At 38.0% G+C, this 19,397-nt stretch overlaps 1 protein-coding gene across 2 annotated transcripts; it reads right to left on the reverse strand.

Moving 5' to 3' along the window:
* Nucleotides 1-981: 981 nt before the first annotated feature.
* On the reverse strand, nt 982-18,823 carry LOC102787654 (nuclear GTPase SLIP-GC-like). 2 transcript variants are annotated; one of them, XM_087839797.1, is made up of 22 exons: nt 18,748-18,823; nt 15,216-15,763; nt 14,492-14,587; nt 12,188-12,268; nt 11,256-11,280; nt 11,003-11,095; nt 9,859-9,946; nt 9,368-9,581; nt 9,050-9,271; nt 7,931-8,131; nt 7,681-7,853; nt 6,972-7,026; nt 6,800-6,887; nt 6,589-6,710; nt 5,695-5,871; nt 5,450-5,604; nt 5,214-5,331; nt 4,977-5,085; nt 2,842-2,972; nt 2,579-2,660; nt 2,428-2,497; nt 982-1,926 (listed from the first exon to the last, which is right to left on the reverse strand). In XM_087839797.1, exons 1-22 carry the CDS (start codon nt 18,821-18,823, stop codon nt 1,917-1,919), a joined length of 2,934 nt encoding a protein of 977 aa, XP_087695923.1. In that variant the 3' UTR covers nt 982-1,916. The 2 variants fall into 2 exon arrangements, with proteins under 2 accessions (XP_087695923.1, XP_087695924.1); XM_087839798.1 differs by having other exon boundaries at nt 2,415-2,497.
* Between the last annotated feature and the right edge of the window lie 574 nt (nt 18,824-19,397).

Here is a 19,397-nt window from a genome sequence, read left to right on the forward strand (position 1 = left end):
TTAGTGTGAAAACGTATTTCTCCCCTACCTGATTTTCTTTTTTTTTTCTTGTATGTTTGTCACATTTTAATGTTTCAAATCCTCAAACGGGGCATTTAGGAAGGAACGCTGGTTTGAATGGGGAGTCGAGGAGGGCATTTATGTGAAAAGGCAAAGATCATCTCTGAATCGAGGAGGGGGCATAAGGGTACATTTTTTGCCATCTTACAATGCTGTGATTGTAGACATTCCCAAACTCTGTGATTAGTACTCAAGGCAACTAATCAATGGTCATGACAATTTGCATATTAATGATCAAGAAACTGACCTCGCAGCCCATTGTTTATTCAGTGGGCTGGTTTCAGTCCTTGTGCAATGTGCTGTTTATAAGGTTGGAGAAACCTGCAGTCAGCTGAGACTGAAGAAGTCACTTGGATAAGGATGTTTCTCCCTCTGACGCTGCGTTCAGATGAACAGAATCAACCTTTTGGGACCTTCATTTAGAAACTCTATTTTGTCTTTACTAGTATTATTTTTGTTTGTTTTTTAAATTTGTTTGCTGTTCTGAAACACTGAAGTATGACAAACACAAAAATAGGAAATCAGGAAAGGGGTAAACACTTTTTCACACCATTGTATGTTGGTCACGCAAAGCAATTTTTTGGTGATTTTAGGGTAAAAAGATCTGGGTTAAAAAATCTGTTTCTATCTAATGATTACAATAAATATTTGCTTGCATGTAAGATTTATTGAACAGTATACAATATCAAATACATGCATTCTTTTAGAATCAGTACAGATAAGGAAGCAAGAAAGCTAAATGATATACTAGCTGCATCACAGTGTGCTGGATTAATTAACATTTAAATGCTCTATGCAACAATCTCAGTTTTGTTAATCTTTTTCTTCAAAAACTGTATGCTCTGTCACTTAAAATAATGAGATGTGTTTCACCAGTGTATCCTAATCCTGTATGTTAAAGGAGGTAATAAAGGAAGCATTTTGAAAAATCAACACAGACATTTTTTGTAATGACATTACTAAGGTTACAGGAAACATGACAGTAAATGCTAAACGTGAATGAACTGTTTCATGAAGAAATAAAGTATGGTGGGTGGAAGAAACACGAGAGAATTACTGAAGACAAAAATCAAAACAGGAATTTAACAATATGCACAGAAGTAATTAAAATGTTAAACATTTAACATAACAAAAAACAACAAAGAAACAACCCTGAACCTAAACTCAAACTGTAATATATTCACCAATAATTCCAAACCCAGAAAAAGCAAAATGGCAGGGAGATGACAGAAGTAGCTGATGATTTCCTACAGCTTTACTTACAGCCATTTCTCACTATTTGTCATGTACACATATTGTATAACAGCAACAAACAAGTATTTGTCATTAGAACTGTGATGTCAAATTGGTACCTTTTCAGTGCTAGATAAGGCCCAGTGTTTAACTGATAAGCACTTACATTAAAATAAAAGTTCCCATCCCAATGAACCAACAGTATACACATCAACTTAAAACATTAAATTATGATATTTAAAACAAGCAACAAAATCAAAAGGCTTTTGGAAACTGTAATCTCAGACTCTTACAATTAAAACCATAAATCTCAGGTTTAAATGGGGAAATGCATTACATGTCTTCACGCTCTGCTATAAGTGATTAAAAACATACTACAAATTTTTAAAAAGAAAGAAATCAAAACATGATTTAGACCCTTGTGATTAACACCTTAATATTAGCAGTTTTAATTGATATCTATAATATTCAAGATGCTTTTTGTATAAAATTCATTAAAAAGTCAAAAGTACACATCAACACAACATTAAAAGAGAGCAAAACAAATATTACTGTGACAATATGTAAAGACCTTGTGTCTCTAATCAGTGTTTCCTCAGGGATGTCCTGTGGGTTATCAGGCCTCAGCTGTTTCTGTGGAGCAAATGAAAAATGGGTGCTGGATGGATCAGTTAAATTTAAATAAAAACCAGTGCTGTCACCGTTAATCTCGTTAACGTGAACCGATCCATGTTAACACGTCAAAACTGGCAAATCCCCGTTAACGAGTTAACGAAGATTAGTCCTTGTGAGGGGTTACTCGGCATTAGCACGTTAATGCAGCTTAAACGCTTTAACGCCGTCATCACGACTAACACGATTAATAATTAACTCATCTGGAGAACAGACTGATTCAAAATCCTCTGAATGTCTCTGTCAATGCATTTCAGACAGTTTGTCCGAAGTTTGTCTATTCTGCACTACAGATGGGTTGAGTGCATTAAAAATGTTTATCGTGTTAACTTTGATGACGCCTATTAACGTGATTAATGCTAACAGCACTAAAAACATTGTTCAAAATAATCAGAAAAATAGTTCATAATCACAGCCTTTTTAAAAATTTGTGACATTTTAAGATTTACCCAGTGTGGTTACTTTTTTTCATCTTGATCGCCATTAAGTTCATCACAGTGTTTCTTCACCATCTCAAGATGTTTCAAAACATCTAAAAACAAAGTATTTATTAAATATTTATTGTTAGTGTTTGTATTGAGAGGATTCCTAATACTTTATATATTCTGTTTACCTGGCAGTGAGCAGGCCTCAGTCTTGAGTGAGTGTTCAATGGATTCCTCCATGGTTTTCTCCAGTGTCCTCAGGACAGTTTCCTAATTTATCATCAAAACCTTTGTTACTTTTTAAATAGGCAACTATTGAATCCAAGAATAACTGGACAAGATATAAATTATTGGTTTGATATGTTTCAAGACTGCTTGGGAATTTTTGTACATCTCACCAAAATCAAGAAAACACATTCATATAATTTGTTGATTTTAAATTGTAATAAACCTTCAAATCGTTCAACTGCTCCAACATGGCATTTTTTGCCTCTTCAAACATGTCCATCTTTGACTCCACATGTCTCTCAATAGTGTCCCTCATCCTCTTCAGGGTGCCTGGTCCTTCAAATGCTGCTGCTTCTACAAGGAGACAATCATTTTCATGCACAGTTGAATACAAATACCTTACCGAATTTTTTGAACCATTAGGCGCATCGGATCATAAGGCACATTAAGCAAAACAAAATAGTAAGATAAGTCAAACTTTACTCGACTCATTCTTCTTGCTTCCTCCACTTCCGTATGTGAAATGTGAAAATGAAAATTACCTGAAGCGCCTCAAAGCTATGCTTTATATTAACCAAAATGTCATATAACTGTATAGTGTAGTATTAAGTGGACACGGCCCTGATAATAAAGGCATTAGACTACGTGTCCTTTAGTGGTAGAATGTTGGAGCCTCTCACCTATGCTTGTCTGTAGAAGTAGATCACAGGGAATCATCTCTCAGTGGAAATGTACTAGAGTTTATATTAGTTTAGCTGCTGCTGTAATATATCCGGTCTCATGGCAATTATTTGTTACTACAGACTGCTGGCAACACTGAGCATCTAGTTGGCAATAAAACGGCCGGCGGTGACAATCCAGCAAAGTGGAAGCGTCTTGTCCTCCTTCCTGTATCGTGACCGATACACTATCTTGTTAGCTGCTGAACTTAAAAGAACTAGCCCTCACCTAACACTTCTCAACATTCAGTAACCCTACAAAAGTCACTGCTGTTTAGTTTTCTCTCTTCATTTATGTCTGAAGTGATAGCAGAGCTGTATGTTTTGATTTTTTCAAAAATCTCTCAGTCAGAATATATGGTCGTGTCCAAATTTATGGGCTGCATCCTCCTGAGGCCGCATTTGTAGGCCGATTACGTCACAGTGACGCGCCAAAAGGCTGTCCAAATTCGTAGACTCCTCCGAATGCAGCCGACAAATGCGTCCTCCTTTTCCCCGAATTTGAAGGATGGGTTGGGTGTGTCCTTCGTGGCCTACCATATCCCAGAATTCATAGCGCGGCCCAGCCAAACTCCAGTTTTCAACAATGGCAGCCGCTACTAAGTTTTAAAATTACTCTTACTAATCTTTCTGGGTCACAAAATAAACTTTTAACATATTTTCAGGCGAGAAAGTAGCTGTGTAAACATCAAATATCTGCTCGGTTTATCAAGATATCGCATATTTGCAAAAGTGCTTTGACGTTTTCGGAGACGTCTTCTACCCACCAGCTCAATAGCAAGCCGGGAGCTCGATGGTCACTGATGCTGCCGAGAACGGCACAACTCCCAGCACATCATTTTCAGATCACCGCGGACTTTTGCTACTCGGTTGAAACGTAATATATAAGTCACTTAGACAACCTAAAAATATTATTGTTGGGCTTTTTTCAGTGTTTTGTTTGTTCGTGAGTAAATCGGTTTGGCTGAGATTAAAGTTATTAGATTAGATAAAATAAAACAGAAGTATGAGACGGTCGAGAATTTACGCCAGTGTCCTGTTATATTTTAGATAGCAAGGAGCAGACGGCTGAGTTTATTAAACTCCACCGAGATAGTGGTGACACTAATCAGAAGACTAGACCGTCCAATTTCCCCAGCCGTTTACTTCCGGCCTACCCGACCTTCTGAGGACCCGGCCCACGTAGACCGCGAAGGCCGGGTCTTCAGGAGGATGCAGCCCATGAATTTGGACACAACCTATATGTGGTATATCGTATTTAGGTGGAAACTAGTGAGCAAACTTCCTGCTAACTTCTAACTCAGTTAAATTTAATAAATTTTGTTTTCATGGATGTCTGGATGTTAAACGGATTACGACTGGGATTATTCCGCGAGGCTCCTGACTATGGTAGCCGTAATGTTCCGACAATCCATCAAGCGGTGCGGCTTCATAGCTTACCAAAGTCGTACAAAAACATTTTTTGACAGATTTTTGAACGCTGTGTACCACTTAAAATCAATTCGAGGTCAGTAGGCATAACCAGAATTCATACATAGGGCGCATCGGATTATAAGGCCCACTGTTGATTTTTGAGAAACTAAAGGATTTTAAGTGTGCCTTATAGTGCAAAAAATAAGGTAATTCACCTCTTTCTTACCTTTGTAGCATCCTTTCATGTTACTCCTGATTGTCTCTGTCAGACTGTTGTAGATCCATTTCTTTTGTGTGAGGATGATTTTGTTGAGCTTTGTCTTCATTTTTTTTTCCTTAGCAACATGAAATACAGATTAACATTATTTAAAACAACATCAAGGTATAACTACAAGTTCAGTGTTTGAAAGACTTTCTAATAATAGCTAAGCTAACAGGTTCATGGATAGGGAAGTTCTTTTACCTCTGTCTGGAGAAATGTCAGTTGCAATTTGACATTTTTGTACTTTTCAATCAGTGAATCAGTGTTGAGTGAAAACGCATCAATGGCCCCATTGAAATTTCCACATTTTAGGTCGTTTCTGAATGGGGCAAAGATATGGTTTATAATAGCAGTATTAGCAAGTTTATGATATATTGCAATTTGGATACATGTATTGTTGTACATATTGGTGCTGTTCAGAATTCAATTATTCTCACGGGAAGGTGTTTCTGAATTTTTCATCAATGCTTTCAGTCAAACAAGACGCTAATATCATGTTGAGGTCTTTTCGCTTCCCTTTTTTTGGTTTCTGGATGCCAACATTCCTAACTGCAGACTTTAGCGTCTTGTGAAAAGATCTGCCACTTGTTTTCTGAAACAAAACAGAATTTTTATTTAATTTTTTTTAAACACATGGTCACAAAGTATCCTGAGATTTTGATCCAGTAATTAAAACACATACACTGGGGTGTAAGAAGGACCTCAGTTTTCTTTCACATGATTTTTGGGATTTTTCAACTCCGTCCCGTAGGTGTTGTTCAAAAGCTTTTGTAATGTCTTCAATTGCTTTTTTGACTCGATTATGTTGGATGCTCAAGTTTCCCTCAAGGACTGCACACACATCGTTTTTTTGTTCAACCTGAAAAAAAAAGAAAGATCATTATTTAACGCAGTAAAACATCACATAATGGTTCTTTACTCATTTTTGAGGCGGTCTTGAGAAACCCAGGCTTTTAACAGAAATCTCATGCATAAGTTCAGTCAGATAGGTCTGTCATCATTTGTCTGCCTCTGCCTATTCGTTATGTCACTTCCATTTTTCCACATTATTGAACTCATTACTCTAGTCTGATCATTTTTTGCCTTCTGCAAATTAATCATCCTCTGTTCTCTGTGCTTTTATATGATCTTTTGTCATTCTGCCTTTCAGACTCTCATTCATGCAACTTGCCCCCTCCCCAACTTCACCTCAACCTTCCTGCAGTCACTCAGATCCCCATCCAAACTACTATTTTCACTACCCCAAGAATCTAGACTCTCGGGGTCCTGTCCTAACTCCCATCATTTCTGTGCTCTCATTGGTTCACTGGAGTCTCATTGGTTAATAACTATTTAATCAAATTCTGTATCTCAATAAATAATATTCAGTTCTTCCAAATAATCTCTCCCCTTTCAATCACTAATAATAAATTACCACATATAGACTTATGATGTCCAGTATCCCACATTTTCAGTGAAGGTCAGCATGTCTTACAATATATGTTAGTAAACTTTAGTGAACATTTTATGAACATTTTTACTTTCCATATTTTTATGACTTTTAAGAAAATGAATAAGCTTTATTGTCTGCTCTTACCACTTCTCCACTTCTGGCCCCTTGAATCAAAGACAGAATCCCATAAGCTCCAGACACATAGTTTAATGTCTCTGAATGAGCATCATTCAGATTTTTCAAAATTTCCTTAAGTTTCAGTATTTCTGTTAGAAATTGAAAAAGAAATATAAATCTGAGCAATACATTTTCTGTTACACAAGAACATACCATCACTGGTAGTGACTTCACCTACCATTGACATCTGGATTTACATTCTCCCCTTTGAGGAACTCTTTGGAGCTCACTGTGAAGACTTGGAAACAATCCTCACTGAAGTAATTCTGAGAACATTTTTGTTAGTTTTTACTTTTGGACCGTTTAAGAAGATAATTGCTTTAGATTTTGCTGTCAGATTATAAATTTACCGTAATCGTTTCCCGCTTTTTGAATTCATTCTTCACTGCATTCTTGACTTTGTTTCTTTTAGAAAGGAAATAAAAATTGGATGTAAAAGTAATTTATTGTTAGTATTGTAATGGAAAAATTCAATTATTCTTATTTAAGGTTCAAGCATTTGTGTGCATACTCAGTTGTGGCACCGTAAAGAAAACTTCCACTGAACAGTCTAAAACTAGATGAACTTATTTCAGCCTCAGTAGTTGAAAAAATAACTCCTTTTGCAGGTGGTGATAACGCCAAGAGCATGAAACAGGATACGCATTGTTCAGTTAGGTTTCAGAGCGAGCTGCGTGATGTGTTGTATGAGCACTTTCGGACTTCCTCCCTTTTTCTGGGAATAAATAAAGGTGTGAGAGCTGCACTTCTGTTTCAGAGACTGCATGACGGCGCCTCACTGCGTGTGCTCTCTCTCATGTGCATGATAATAAAGAATGTTCATTACAGCCGAATGTGTCTGTGGACTTTGTTAATCAAATTTCCACAACAGTATTTATCTAATTAGAAACTTATTAAAACACATATCCATAGATTTTTTTAAATGTATAACTTTTAATAATGACTTTTAAACAAAGTCTTTTAAACTTTTAAAGCAACAAAAAAGTGAAGTGTATGGTCACCATGTGTATCTGTGCCAAACTTTCTTTGTAATTTGATTTTTTTGTATATTTGACTTACAGATCATCTGGTTTTTCATGATCTGACTTGGTGCAGATAAAATGAATTTGTTGACACTCGCCACCATTTCCCAGCAGGCTGCTGGCACCTTCCAAGATGTCCCAGGCTTCTTTTTCTGATGCTGCTCGATTCATTTCAGTCACAATCCAAACTGTAGAACAACTGGCAATAATCTGAAAAGGAAATAAAAATATGTAAATTATAAATAACTAATGCTTTGAAGAAAGGTGACATGACTTCTGTGAATTACCTCTGTCCACATTTGATCTCTGCTTCTGTTAGAGTCACCGTTTCCAGGAAGGTCCACGAGTGTGACATGATCAAGAAAATCATTGTCTGGCACTTTGACAGTCACACACTTCACAAGCGGCCAGTACCACCTCTTTACTTCTTCTGTCTCATTTGACTCACTTGTTATATATCTCACAAATTCTTCAGACAACCCTTCAGCCTGCGAAAACAAACAAACAAGATAAATACAACCCAATTAAATGTATGTGCTCATAACAAAGATTTTAATGATTGCATGAAAAAGAAGATGGGAAATTAAAATAAGACATCCTATCTTAAAAATCTGAAATGAAAACCAGGAAAATAAATCCAAAGTAATTAGATTTTTTTATTTTAAAAAATAGAAAGAAAGAAAAGAAACCTTTTTTATATTTTACTGTGGATCACAGTAAGTGGCCTGGTTCTTATATAGTGATTTCTTTTACTGCATGTAAACATTTAAAGCACTTTATAAAACTTGCCTCATTACCCCAAGCCCTTTTTTCTGGGTATGTTATTTCTAGCTAACATTTACACACATTCATTCTCTGATGGATGCATCGAAGATCAACTGGGGGTTTGTAGATATTTGGCATGCAGACTTGAGAGAGCCAGGGATTGAACCACCAACCCTCCGATTCACAAAGAAAACTGCAAGCTCCATAGTAACAGGATAATCAGACAGCAACAGGATAGTAAACCATAAAATTTTAACCACCACAATTTTACTTGTTTTTTTGTTTCTTGTTTGATGGATGTCAAACATTCTGGAAATGAGGCCCATTAACATATTGCTGACATATATCTACTCAGCAATAAACTGCAGCAACATCTGCTTCATCAGTGCTTTGTCTCTGTCTGCACTTTCCATTAGGGAGGCATTACATAGCGTGGACATCTTCCTGCTGCAAAGGTGCAGCATCAGGGTAGCTTAACGCTGCTTGGGTAACTATTAACTGCTCCCTATGTGATGTTCATAAGCCAGATACTGCTATGTATCTCACCCAAACTGTGGTCTAATATATGCTTTAAACTGCAAGTATTCCTTTGTTCTAGAAGAAGAACCAGATTTTATTTTGGTCTGTATTACTGCACTTACTGAGTCACTTTCCAATTTTTTTATCTTGGGCTTCAGAAACTCTGGAATATCTCTGAAATATTTGTTGTCCATGAGGCTGTGAGTGGATCTTTCTTTCCACTCTTCTCCATACAGCGCTGATAACTTTCCATCAGGGTCAAGACAATCATCATTACCACCACCACCATCATCTTCTTCTTCTTCAAGAGCCAGTTTTAGGGACTGCACCTCATTTTTCCAATCCTAAAAAAGATTATATCTTAATTTTAGTAAAGCAGTTTTTGTATCTACATTCTAACACTTTACTTCAAAAATCACAATATTCACATTTTATTCTACCTCTTTTGTAATGAACTCGATGTGTGCCTCATACTTTGATCCACTGGTAGCCTCCACCTTTATCATTACTGAGGTACATGCACTGACGCTTCCAGAAGGCAACAGGCCCTCCTTATTTATGATGGCATTGATTAAAGAGCTCTTTCCAGCCCCGGTTTTACCAAAGACACCAACCAGGTGTCTCTTTTCTGTCTCCAAATCTTTGATTTTATCCCTGTTGAACGAGTTTAAATACGGATTAACTCACCCATTCTCAGAAATATCAAACTGAAAATGCAGTGAAATCAGAAACATTTGTTTTTAAAAATGTGTTGAAAAAATTTACCTTACTACTGGAACAAACTACACAGCTCCATGATGAGCTCTGACCGAATTTAAATCTTTAGTATTTTTATCATACCAAATACCAGCAAAATGTTACAGACTGTCCCAACTTCCTGGGAAATGGTTGGAAGAACATCCAACAAAAATAGAAAATCTTTATTACTCACTTTAGGAAAGCGCTGAGCTTGTCACGGCCACGTAGTCTTTCACTGACACGTCTCATTATGTCTTTGACATCAGACAGTATTTCTGTTTCTGTCAGAGAAACAGAAAAAAACCCTAATAAGTAGGAACCTGGAACCAGTGTAATGCGAATATGGTCCACCGATGTGCAAATGTAACACATGGTTATTTTATTGCCAATTGTATTCTATTTTTATTCTAATTTTAAGTGTTACTGTTTTGTTAAGTGTTGAGTTTTCCCATGTACCATGAATGCACCATAGCGCTGTGCGTGGCGACTTTCTTTCACTGCATCTGCCTGCACGGAGCTAGATGCGCAAAGCTGTGTGGAGATTCAGTCCTGCAACGTGTTGCGCTACAGAATTAATGTTTTCTTTGAAGAATATCCTGGCTGTCTTTTTTTTTTTTTAATGTGGTAGAAATCTGCTGCAAGGACCGAGCGGTGCCATCTAAGGACTGGATACCACTAGAGGTGCCTAGAAAGGACGCTCTCAATCTGAAGGCCACCTGTTTCCTTGGAGAGTGGTAGGATACAACGATTTGTAATTTTTTTTTTTTTTAAGGATTAACGTTTTTTAATGAGATCTCAGGACACTTTATGTTGCTACTTTTTTCCTTTTTGGATCAGATCTGATTCCACTTAACACAAAAGCTGATGCACCAAAAAGCAAATCAGTGACTAAAGACAATTCGCATAACTTGAACACTTACCAAATACTGAATACGAAGTGCACTGAACTGAAATGGACAGCATGCCTGACACATTTATGGACACTTGAAGTGATATGTTGTACATTGTTGAAGATTACACGTTTTAAGTTATTTAAAGGTTTGTTCATGTCTATGTTTTGGAGCATTTAAATGTTGAATACACGCAAATCACTTTTTTCCTTAAGTTGTTGTCAGTGTCTCATTCTGAGTGGAGGGTTTTTCCTTCTTTAAGTTGAGTTACCACTGCCAGTCTCCTTACGATCCTAACTGAACCCAACAGGAATAGATTCTGAAATATTGTTTTTTCCTTGACCTTGGATGACAGAGTACTGTGGATTTGACTGATTTTGACTACTCAGTTAAAAATGGTGACACAAAGCAGGAATAAGTGTGAGGATTTCATATATGTGTGTGTACCTGACTGTGATTCTGCTGCACAGTTGTCTTGTCGTTTAGGAGATGGTTGCCATTCGCCGAACTCACTCTGAGAAAGTTCTAACTTTCTTTTTCCTTTTTGGATTTAAACAAAATAATAAAATTTAAAAAGAAAATCTGAATATTGAAACTTCTGATTATGGCGTATTTTAGATGTTGGAAAAATAATACTGTGAAAATAAATAAATAAATAAATTAGATGTATTAAAATGAGAGCGAGATACATTTTTCTCACCTTTTTCACTTATGGATGGCAAATCCTGTGGAAGCACATAAATATTCAACTTTCACATTTGAAGTTAAATTATTATAAATTGTACATGTATGCATAATTGAATTTATAGAAGAAAGCATTGCTCCTGTCCAGAAACAATTTGTTCTTTAACAAACTGTCAAAAACTTTCACATGCACTTTTTACAATGTACACACTTATATGTACATATATTCTCAACTAGCACAGTGATTAAAAAATGGAAAACTTTTACATTCTTGCCTCTCAGTAAACATGATCCCATGAGTCAATGTTTCTGCCTAATTTAGCACCAGTGACACAGACCTAGAGACCAGTTGGTGACCACCCCATACCTGGCAACCACCAGCTGTTAGGGTAAAATGTGTATTCCAACATCAGGCATCAGGTTGGTGGAGGTTGTAAGAACTTTAAGTCGCAGGGTGGTCAGGCTTGTGTGACTGGGCCTTTGCTTTGACTCAGGTCACCTTAGTGTATATTTATGAAGAATGAAGGCATGCTGGTTCATTATCTGATTTCCAATAACCCTTACCTGATCCAAATCAGCTGTTGCTATCACTATGTAGCAGGGTGTGAGATACCGCTGGATTTGGTATTCCTTTTATACTAAGTAAATAAAGGCCCAGTATCAATGATTTTTGTTATTATTATATTTTTGATATTTGTTTCAATTACAATAAATGTTATTATGACACTTAAAAGCAGCAGCACTTAGATAGATGGTGTTACGTCCCTCTGCAGCCTCTAATCTGCTCGGTGTGTTCAGCTGGTGCTAATTGGCCACACCTAGTCAGGTGTGGATAAAAGCATACCTGAGGCAAACTTCCCAGGGAGCTCACTTGTCTTTGCCTTGGTGGCACCAGCCATTTTAGCCGACCTGATATTCCATTTTAAGACAAAACCTCTGTTCACCTACACTCTGGTATTCGTCTCCTTTTTTTATGTTGCGGCTTTGAGCCGGGTCGTAACAGATGGCCAGGCTGCCTCTTTGATGTTTCTAGGAGTAACAAAGAAACAGAAACCAGCATCCCAAAAAAGTTAATTCTGTTCATCTGGACATACTGTTTTCAGTGGGAGAAACGTTTCATCGCTCTTCCAAGTGACTTCTTCAGTCTCAGCTAACTGCAGGTTTCCCCAACCTTATAAACATTTGCACTTTATATAGTTGGGAAAACTTGGGATTTACTTACCTGGATGATTGAGCATGTATCAAGACAGAAACTAATATCAATCTCATTATGCTCTTATTTATCAATATCAATACAAACTTTGGCATCTATATTTTGGTTTGATCCGCCCACCACCAGGGCCATGCAGAGATGTTTAAAGGGGCGGGTGCTCAAAGTTAAAAACAGGCACATAGAACCAGGCTAAACAACAACACACATTCTTTAAGAATCTAATATGTTGCTGTTGAGGAGTTTCTGCTGCTCGTGCTCCTGATAGTGCAGGAGGAACGGGCTGTGTTGAGCTGCGACTGGAGACTGTAAAAAGTCCATTGGAGAGATGGTAGCTGATTAAACAAGTGCTATGAGACAATAATAAAAAGATTGGTGAAAGTGCCATGTCAGCAACCATAAGGCAACAAAACTGTGAGAAACAAACTAGGCTCTGCCTATGAATCACTCTTTGCCTCTCTTCTTCCTCCCATCTCCTCATCTGATTTATCACTCTCCACTTGCTGTCCATCTGAGGCACAATTTACTATTGCAATAAACTATTATTTAATTATCCACACTTAAAAACTCATCCATCTATTCTATAATAAAACAATAAGAGAAAAATGTTATAGAACCAAAACATTGCAGGTGTGTTTATCATTGTTTTATACTGGAATACCTCTGCAATGCAACAACTGGTACATGTGTTCTTGTGACCTGTGCTATTTTTTTTTTATTCCAGCCAGTTAGGGATCCACTGCGTTTAGCCTCAAAAAGCTCCCTTTGTCACTGTTTCCTTACAGGGCATGTCTGGACAATGTCATATCATGAGTAAAAATGAAAAAAATAAAAATAAAAATCTATATACATAAAATATGCACACATACATAGAGGTACACATGCACATACAGTGATATTTTATACCTTCTCCAGAATACTGCATATATCCTACTATGGCCACATGTTTGCATTATGGTCCTGATCAAGAATCCTTATTGTTTATTTCTAGCACTCTAATAATAAAGTTATTAAAATTAAAAAAAATTAAGTAATAAATATATAATAAAGTATTTATGATGATTCAATTTGTTTGACTATCTACTCTGTGCAGGCAGAAAGCTTATTAAATGCTTAAACTGTAGAGATACAATAATGTTGCTGCTGTAAAATGCTGTAAAAAAGCATTTTGTCATATTTGAAATATAAATCTAATATATTCCATTTAATATCTTTTCTTTAAAACAGTGTTTTATCATAATACCGTAATTATAATGAAACTTAATTATGTGGACATGCATATTAGATAGTTTTTAGTGAAATATAAGGGAAATGCCCTGTAACTTACTTTAATACAAAACACGTTCCCTAAAACGGTGGACAGAGCTACAGACCCATGACAGCGTTACCCAGTTAGCTGGTGGCTAAGACCAGCACTACTTGTGCAGTTAATAAAAGGACAGTTAATGTTTGTCCCGCTGTTACACACAGAGCACGCTCATTTGTTTCAATTTGTCAGTTGTCACAAGACAGTTTACCAACGTGTATAAAATAAGCTACTACTGCTGTGTGCTGTAGACTAAAGAGTATGCTGTACACCTACTTACTGGCTTTTGTTGCATCACTCTCCTACAGCTCTGCACCGCTCAGACGGCAAAAAATGCACGTGCTCTTTGAGAGTTCGTTCCCGGTTCGTAACCAGCGCGCTCTGCCATGGCGATCATTGGTTAATGGTAGTCATGTGACTGATGCAAGCCACATCCTTTTATTTAGCAAAACTATGATTAATAGTTAAATATTATTGTTGAGGGGAACAGACAGGACTCCACACGCACACAAAAATAAACAAAAAATAGTAATAAAAATAAAAAAAAAAATAAAAATTAGACTCAAGAAAAGGGCACTTGGGGCACCCATCAGGAAAGGGGCAGGTGCTCAAGCCCCCCCCCCCGCATGTGCCTGCCCACCACTAATACACACATCTAACCTTCACCAACTCCTCCAACAATGAGTAGTCTGTGTGCAACCCCAATTCCCTGTCGTACAATCCCTTGGCACCTTACCGGAACGCTGTAGATCCCTCCTCGACCAGAGTTGGGTGTAGACATCCTGGCAACACTGTACACCTGCTGCACCTCCATGGCGTCCTCCTGGCATTCCTATTGAAAATGAAAGCAGAGAGGAAATGGTTGTTGGAGCATAGCCAGTGGTCCTCGATGGTCAGTATCGCTGGCGCAGGCGCAGGCGCAGTTTGCTCCTTGGGGCCAGTAGGAGCAAACTACTGGCGATCACCTGCCAAAAAGGGGTTTCCAGCTTTTGCCAAATAATTTATTGCAGGAATTTAAGCTGTTATAAATTACTCGTTGACTTAAAATCTGTCAAAAATATCGCCCATGACGAATATCAAGTAACTTAGAGAACATTTCTATCAAAAAGTAGCTACTGCAATCTTTTTTTTTGGCAAAGTAACTGTTATATATCCTTTAGTTATCGGGGTAAAAAGTAATTGACAATAACAATGTTTTTTTCAAGAGAGAGCTAGCCAAGAGGGCATCAGAAATAACAAATATAACATCACAGTTCTATAATCAAAAAGAACTGGATTGATGACAATATGGGTACAAATACACATAAAGTCATAAAGATACTTGGAAGACAGATTATTTCTTTATTTTATATACAACCCCTTCATAAACCCTGTTGACTAAAGTGTATTTACTAACATAAGTAAAGATATTAGACTTAAAAAACCAAAACATCAAAAATCACTCTTTGGCAGATGCTCACCTCCCCTGGCTGCAATCTTCTGGGGTTTTCTGTCCGCGCCGCCAGGTGGCCTTCAGCCAGCCTCACTGCCGCCTCCAGATTGGGCAGCTCTTGACACTTGACCCAGTCCGCTATTTCCCTTGGGAGCCCCTCCACAAACTGCGCCAGAACGACAGCCTCCAGCAGCCGCGCCTCCCCTTGTGTCGGGCCAGGATGCAGCCACCTCTCCGCATCGTACCGGAGCCGCTGGGCAAAAGCCGAAGGCCCTTCTTGTGGTCCCATGCAGTAACTACGGAAGCGGCGACGATGGTCTTCTGGAGAGAGTTCCATGGGGAGGTGCGGATTCGCAGCAGCCCCAGACTGAGGCAAAAGGTTTAGCATCTGCGTCTGCTGCTGGTGCAGTACCGCCTGCTGCTGCTGCAGTACCGCCTGCTGCTGCTGCAGTACTGCCTGCTGCTGCTGCAAGTTGGCCAAAATTTGAGCCAGTGCGTGACCTTGCTGTAGATTCTGTGGGTTTGACATGTCGTAGCGGCAAGCTGGGCACCACTGTATCACTCTGTTACTGATCTCTGTTACGACACACACAAGGAGACAGTTCTGCGTCACGTTTCACTAATAGTTTTTATTTAGTTCACAACTCGAAGCCACTCGTTTCACACCGTGGCAGGCATCAGCTCTTTCTCCCAGCCTCCCCTGCCGCTGTCACCTAAACTCGCTCTACCCCTCACCTGATGCTAAACCACAACCTGCCACAAAATGATATGTTGAAATTTAATGTAATTAGCGCACCATAATAGTTCTAAAACAAACTCACCTGTATGTATTAACATAAGTGACACTTTTCAGATGAAAGGTAAGAAATAACTAATTAATTTCACTCTGGGTCCAGCCAGGCATGGACTGGGACAAAAAATCCGCCCGGGCATTTTGACTAGAGACCGGCCCACCAGGTTATATAGGAAAAACCATAAAGCCTTTGAATGAAAACAAACACTGTTGTGACAGTGATGTACACTGTCTTGTTGGTATATATGTATCAATCTAATAAACTGATATTCTAAACAGTACTTAACGGAAATATTAAACAACCTAACTAATCCGGTCGTTAAGTCTGACGTCACTAGCCGTGTCTGGGCCTAAACTCCGCTGCAGGTCCATATATCAAATGTTCACTATGGCATTACTGAGAGTTGAAAAACTGTCTAAAGTCTTTCATCTTTAATAAAATGATCAGCGTTCTGCTCTACCAGGTGTAACAATTGAGTTTAACATCCAGGCATCCATGAAAACGGAATTTATGACATTTAACGGAGTTAGAAGTTAGCAGGAAGTTAGCTCGCTAGCTTCTATCTAAATACAATATAGCATGTCCTGACTGCGGGGTTTTGGAAACAAATTAAAACGTACAGCTCTGCTATCACTTCCAACATAAATGAAGACAGAAAACTAAACAGAAGTGACGTTTGTAGGGTTACTGAAGTTTGGCTAGCTGGTATATAATGGTGTTCTACGTGACTGCTAGCGACACAGCTATGTTAGCATAATATAAACAAGCGAACTTTATTTTCCACTCGATAAAAGTTAACGTGAGTGTTCTCGGTGGTCAGGAACAAATGTAATCGCATGGCAGGATGCTGTAAAAGGACCAAACTTCAGCCAGGAGAACAACTGAGATAATCCATCCACAATACGAGGTTAGTCATTCACATACTGCTGCATGGGCTGGGCTGTAGTTACATCCTAAGGTTTTAAAAACTGAGCTTAAATAAATGATTAGCGGTAATAAAAGCCGAGGGAGGTCAACAGTGATCACTGACTGTTTTAGGAGCTTTTTGAGATTAAATAGAAGAAAATACAAAACATTAAACATGTTAACAACACAAAAGCCATATTGAACGCAGACTTTAGGCCCGGAAGTAGGATTCGTCACGTCATAACTTAACAACCGGATAGGGTTGACAAATCCTACCCCCCCAAAAAAACAAAAATAGGGAACCACCCCCCACCCTCCGCCTCGTGATGCTTAATTGACACAATCGTCTTTAATTTAATGCACATGTAAAAACAAATGCACAGAAATCAATTATTAACACACTACAATAATTAAATAATAATTTCTTCAACATAATTGTAGACTGCACAGATGATACCTTCAGAAAGGAAAAACTACCATAGCTTAGAGTATATATTAGACTTAATATTTACTAGATACAATAATAGATTTTTATACATTTTACATCAGATGAAAACTTTTTTTGTAAGATTCAGATAATTATTTATTAAAAACCAGACATTTTAAATGAGAATTTCCCTGTTAATGCCCTACCTGGCCCCCTGGCAAAACTTTGCTAGACCTGCCCCTGCACAGTTACCAGCTATCAGCTACAAAGGATCCTGGTGTTATTTGTCTCTCAGAAACAGTTCATAACTTCCCTTCAACTCATTCATGTCACCTAAAAAGTAAACCTGTTTCTCCATCACCTGTTCAGCTCTGATGATTCAGTAAGGACATTTCCTGGTTTCATCTTCATTCCCTCTCACCAGTTAACCAAACCAACATCATGACCAGCAGCTTTTACAGCTGTGGCTCCAGCAAACATCACCTGATACTACAAAGTAATATTAAATCAATTCTAACAACAGCTTATGAAGCTTAAACGTGCTGCTATTGTTTAGCTCGACATCCGCTGGTTTCCTCTTTCTGGCGCAAAGTGGGCAAGCGAGAGAGACGGGACAGAAAAGATGATCAGCTGATCATTAATCAGTTTTATGACTGAAGTGCCAAACAGGAGAGGGAGGGAGAGAAGGAGAGAAGAAGAGGCAGCTGTGCAGCATAAAGATGCAGAATAACTCCAGCTTTCTGTCTTTTGTTTTTTTAATTCTAGCTGAAGTATGGGACAAATCGTGTTCCTTTTCACCTCAGTACCATTTTCTTATATTTGTCTGCAATAAGACTGCTTTCGGAGCCATTGCCCAAGCAAGGGGGAGGGAGCATCCAACCTCCTCGGCTGTAATTGGTCCAGCCCAGAGTTTATCATGACACTTTGGCCAATCCATGAACTTTCATTGTTTATACCGTTATAGAAAAAAAACAAAACAAACAAACAAAAAACCATCTGCCCATCAAAAAACGAAAAATCACCGCCTACTGGGCAAATCCCCGGTATGCCCAATGGCCAGTCCAGGTATGGTCAGAAACCAAGTAAAACCTGATCTGCCGATCAGGGAATGAGAAAAGCAGGAAGGGCTGACGAGAGTGGCTGGATGTTTGTCAAATGTAGAAACTGTCTTGGTTCATTGTTGTCTGTATGTCAAAGTTCAAATGAGTTAAAGGGGTCAAGTAGAAAAAGAAAGAAAAACAAAAAAACTTTGCAAAAATGAATAATAATAAATTAAATAAAAATAACAAAGAAGAAAAAGTTACATCACTTACAACAGCAACAATGAGTTTAATGACAAACAGAGGTGCTGTTTCAACATATAAAATATAAAATATAAATATAAAATCAGAGACACTGATATTAAATTCAGATTAAAAATTCAAACTGCTCACCTTTTGTTGAAAGTAATGCTGGAAAAGGCTGCTGAGGGAGATGTGAAGTAAGCAGTGGGACACAAACAGGACACATTAATTATTATTATTTAAGTCATCCTTTGCTTTGCTCATGCTAAATAGCTTTAATAAAATATCCTGCATTCAGAAAGACTAAAGTAAAGAGCACAGAAAAAGTGGTTGTATGAATGGGCGTGAATGGGGCAAGTTGTCTAAAGTCCAACTTACGATGGGCAGCAACAGTACCTCAACTGAACATAATGTCACTGGAAACAGAATAAAAAATATTTCTGACAAAATACTTAAAGAGTTTTGGACTTTAAGAACGGAAGGAGAGGAGAGTACTTTTTCTCAGACTTAAGCTGAGTTTGATAGAAAAATATTTACAGTTTAAAAAACAAATATAAACAGTTCAGCTAATATGACACTTTTGGTTCAATCCTTTTTTTCTTCCTCTTATTTTAGCCACAGAACATCTGATATGATTTTCTTGGCTGTGCGGACCAATCAGTTCCAGTTTATACTGTTTATTCTTGTGCTCTGTGTGCAGCTGGGTTTGCTAGTTCAGAGACTTTATAGAGCGTATTAGAACGTGACAAGAGGAATGCAATGTACACTTTATCTCTTACACCCTAAACCTCCCCACCCCC

This window comes from Neolamprologus brichardi, chromosome 4, assembly GCF_056152115.1.
Source record: "Neolamprologus brichardi isolate AB-2024 chromosome 4, ASM5615211v1, whole genome shotgun sequence".
Classification (NCBI taxonomy): Eukaryota; Metazoa; Chordata; class Actinopteri; order Cichliformes; family Cichlidae; genus Neolamprologus; species Neolamprologus brichardi.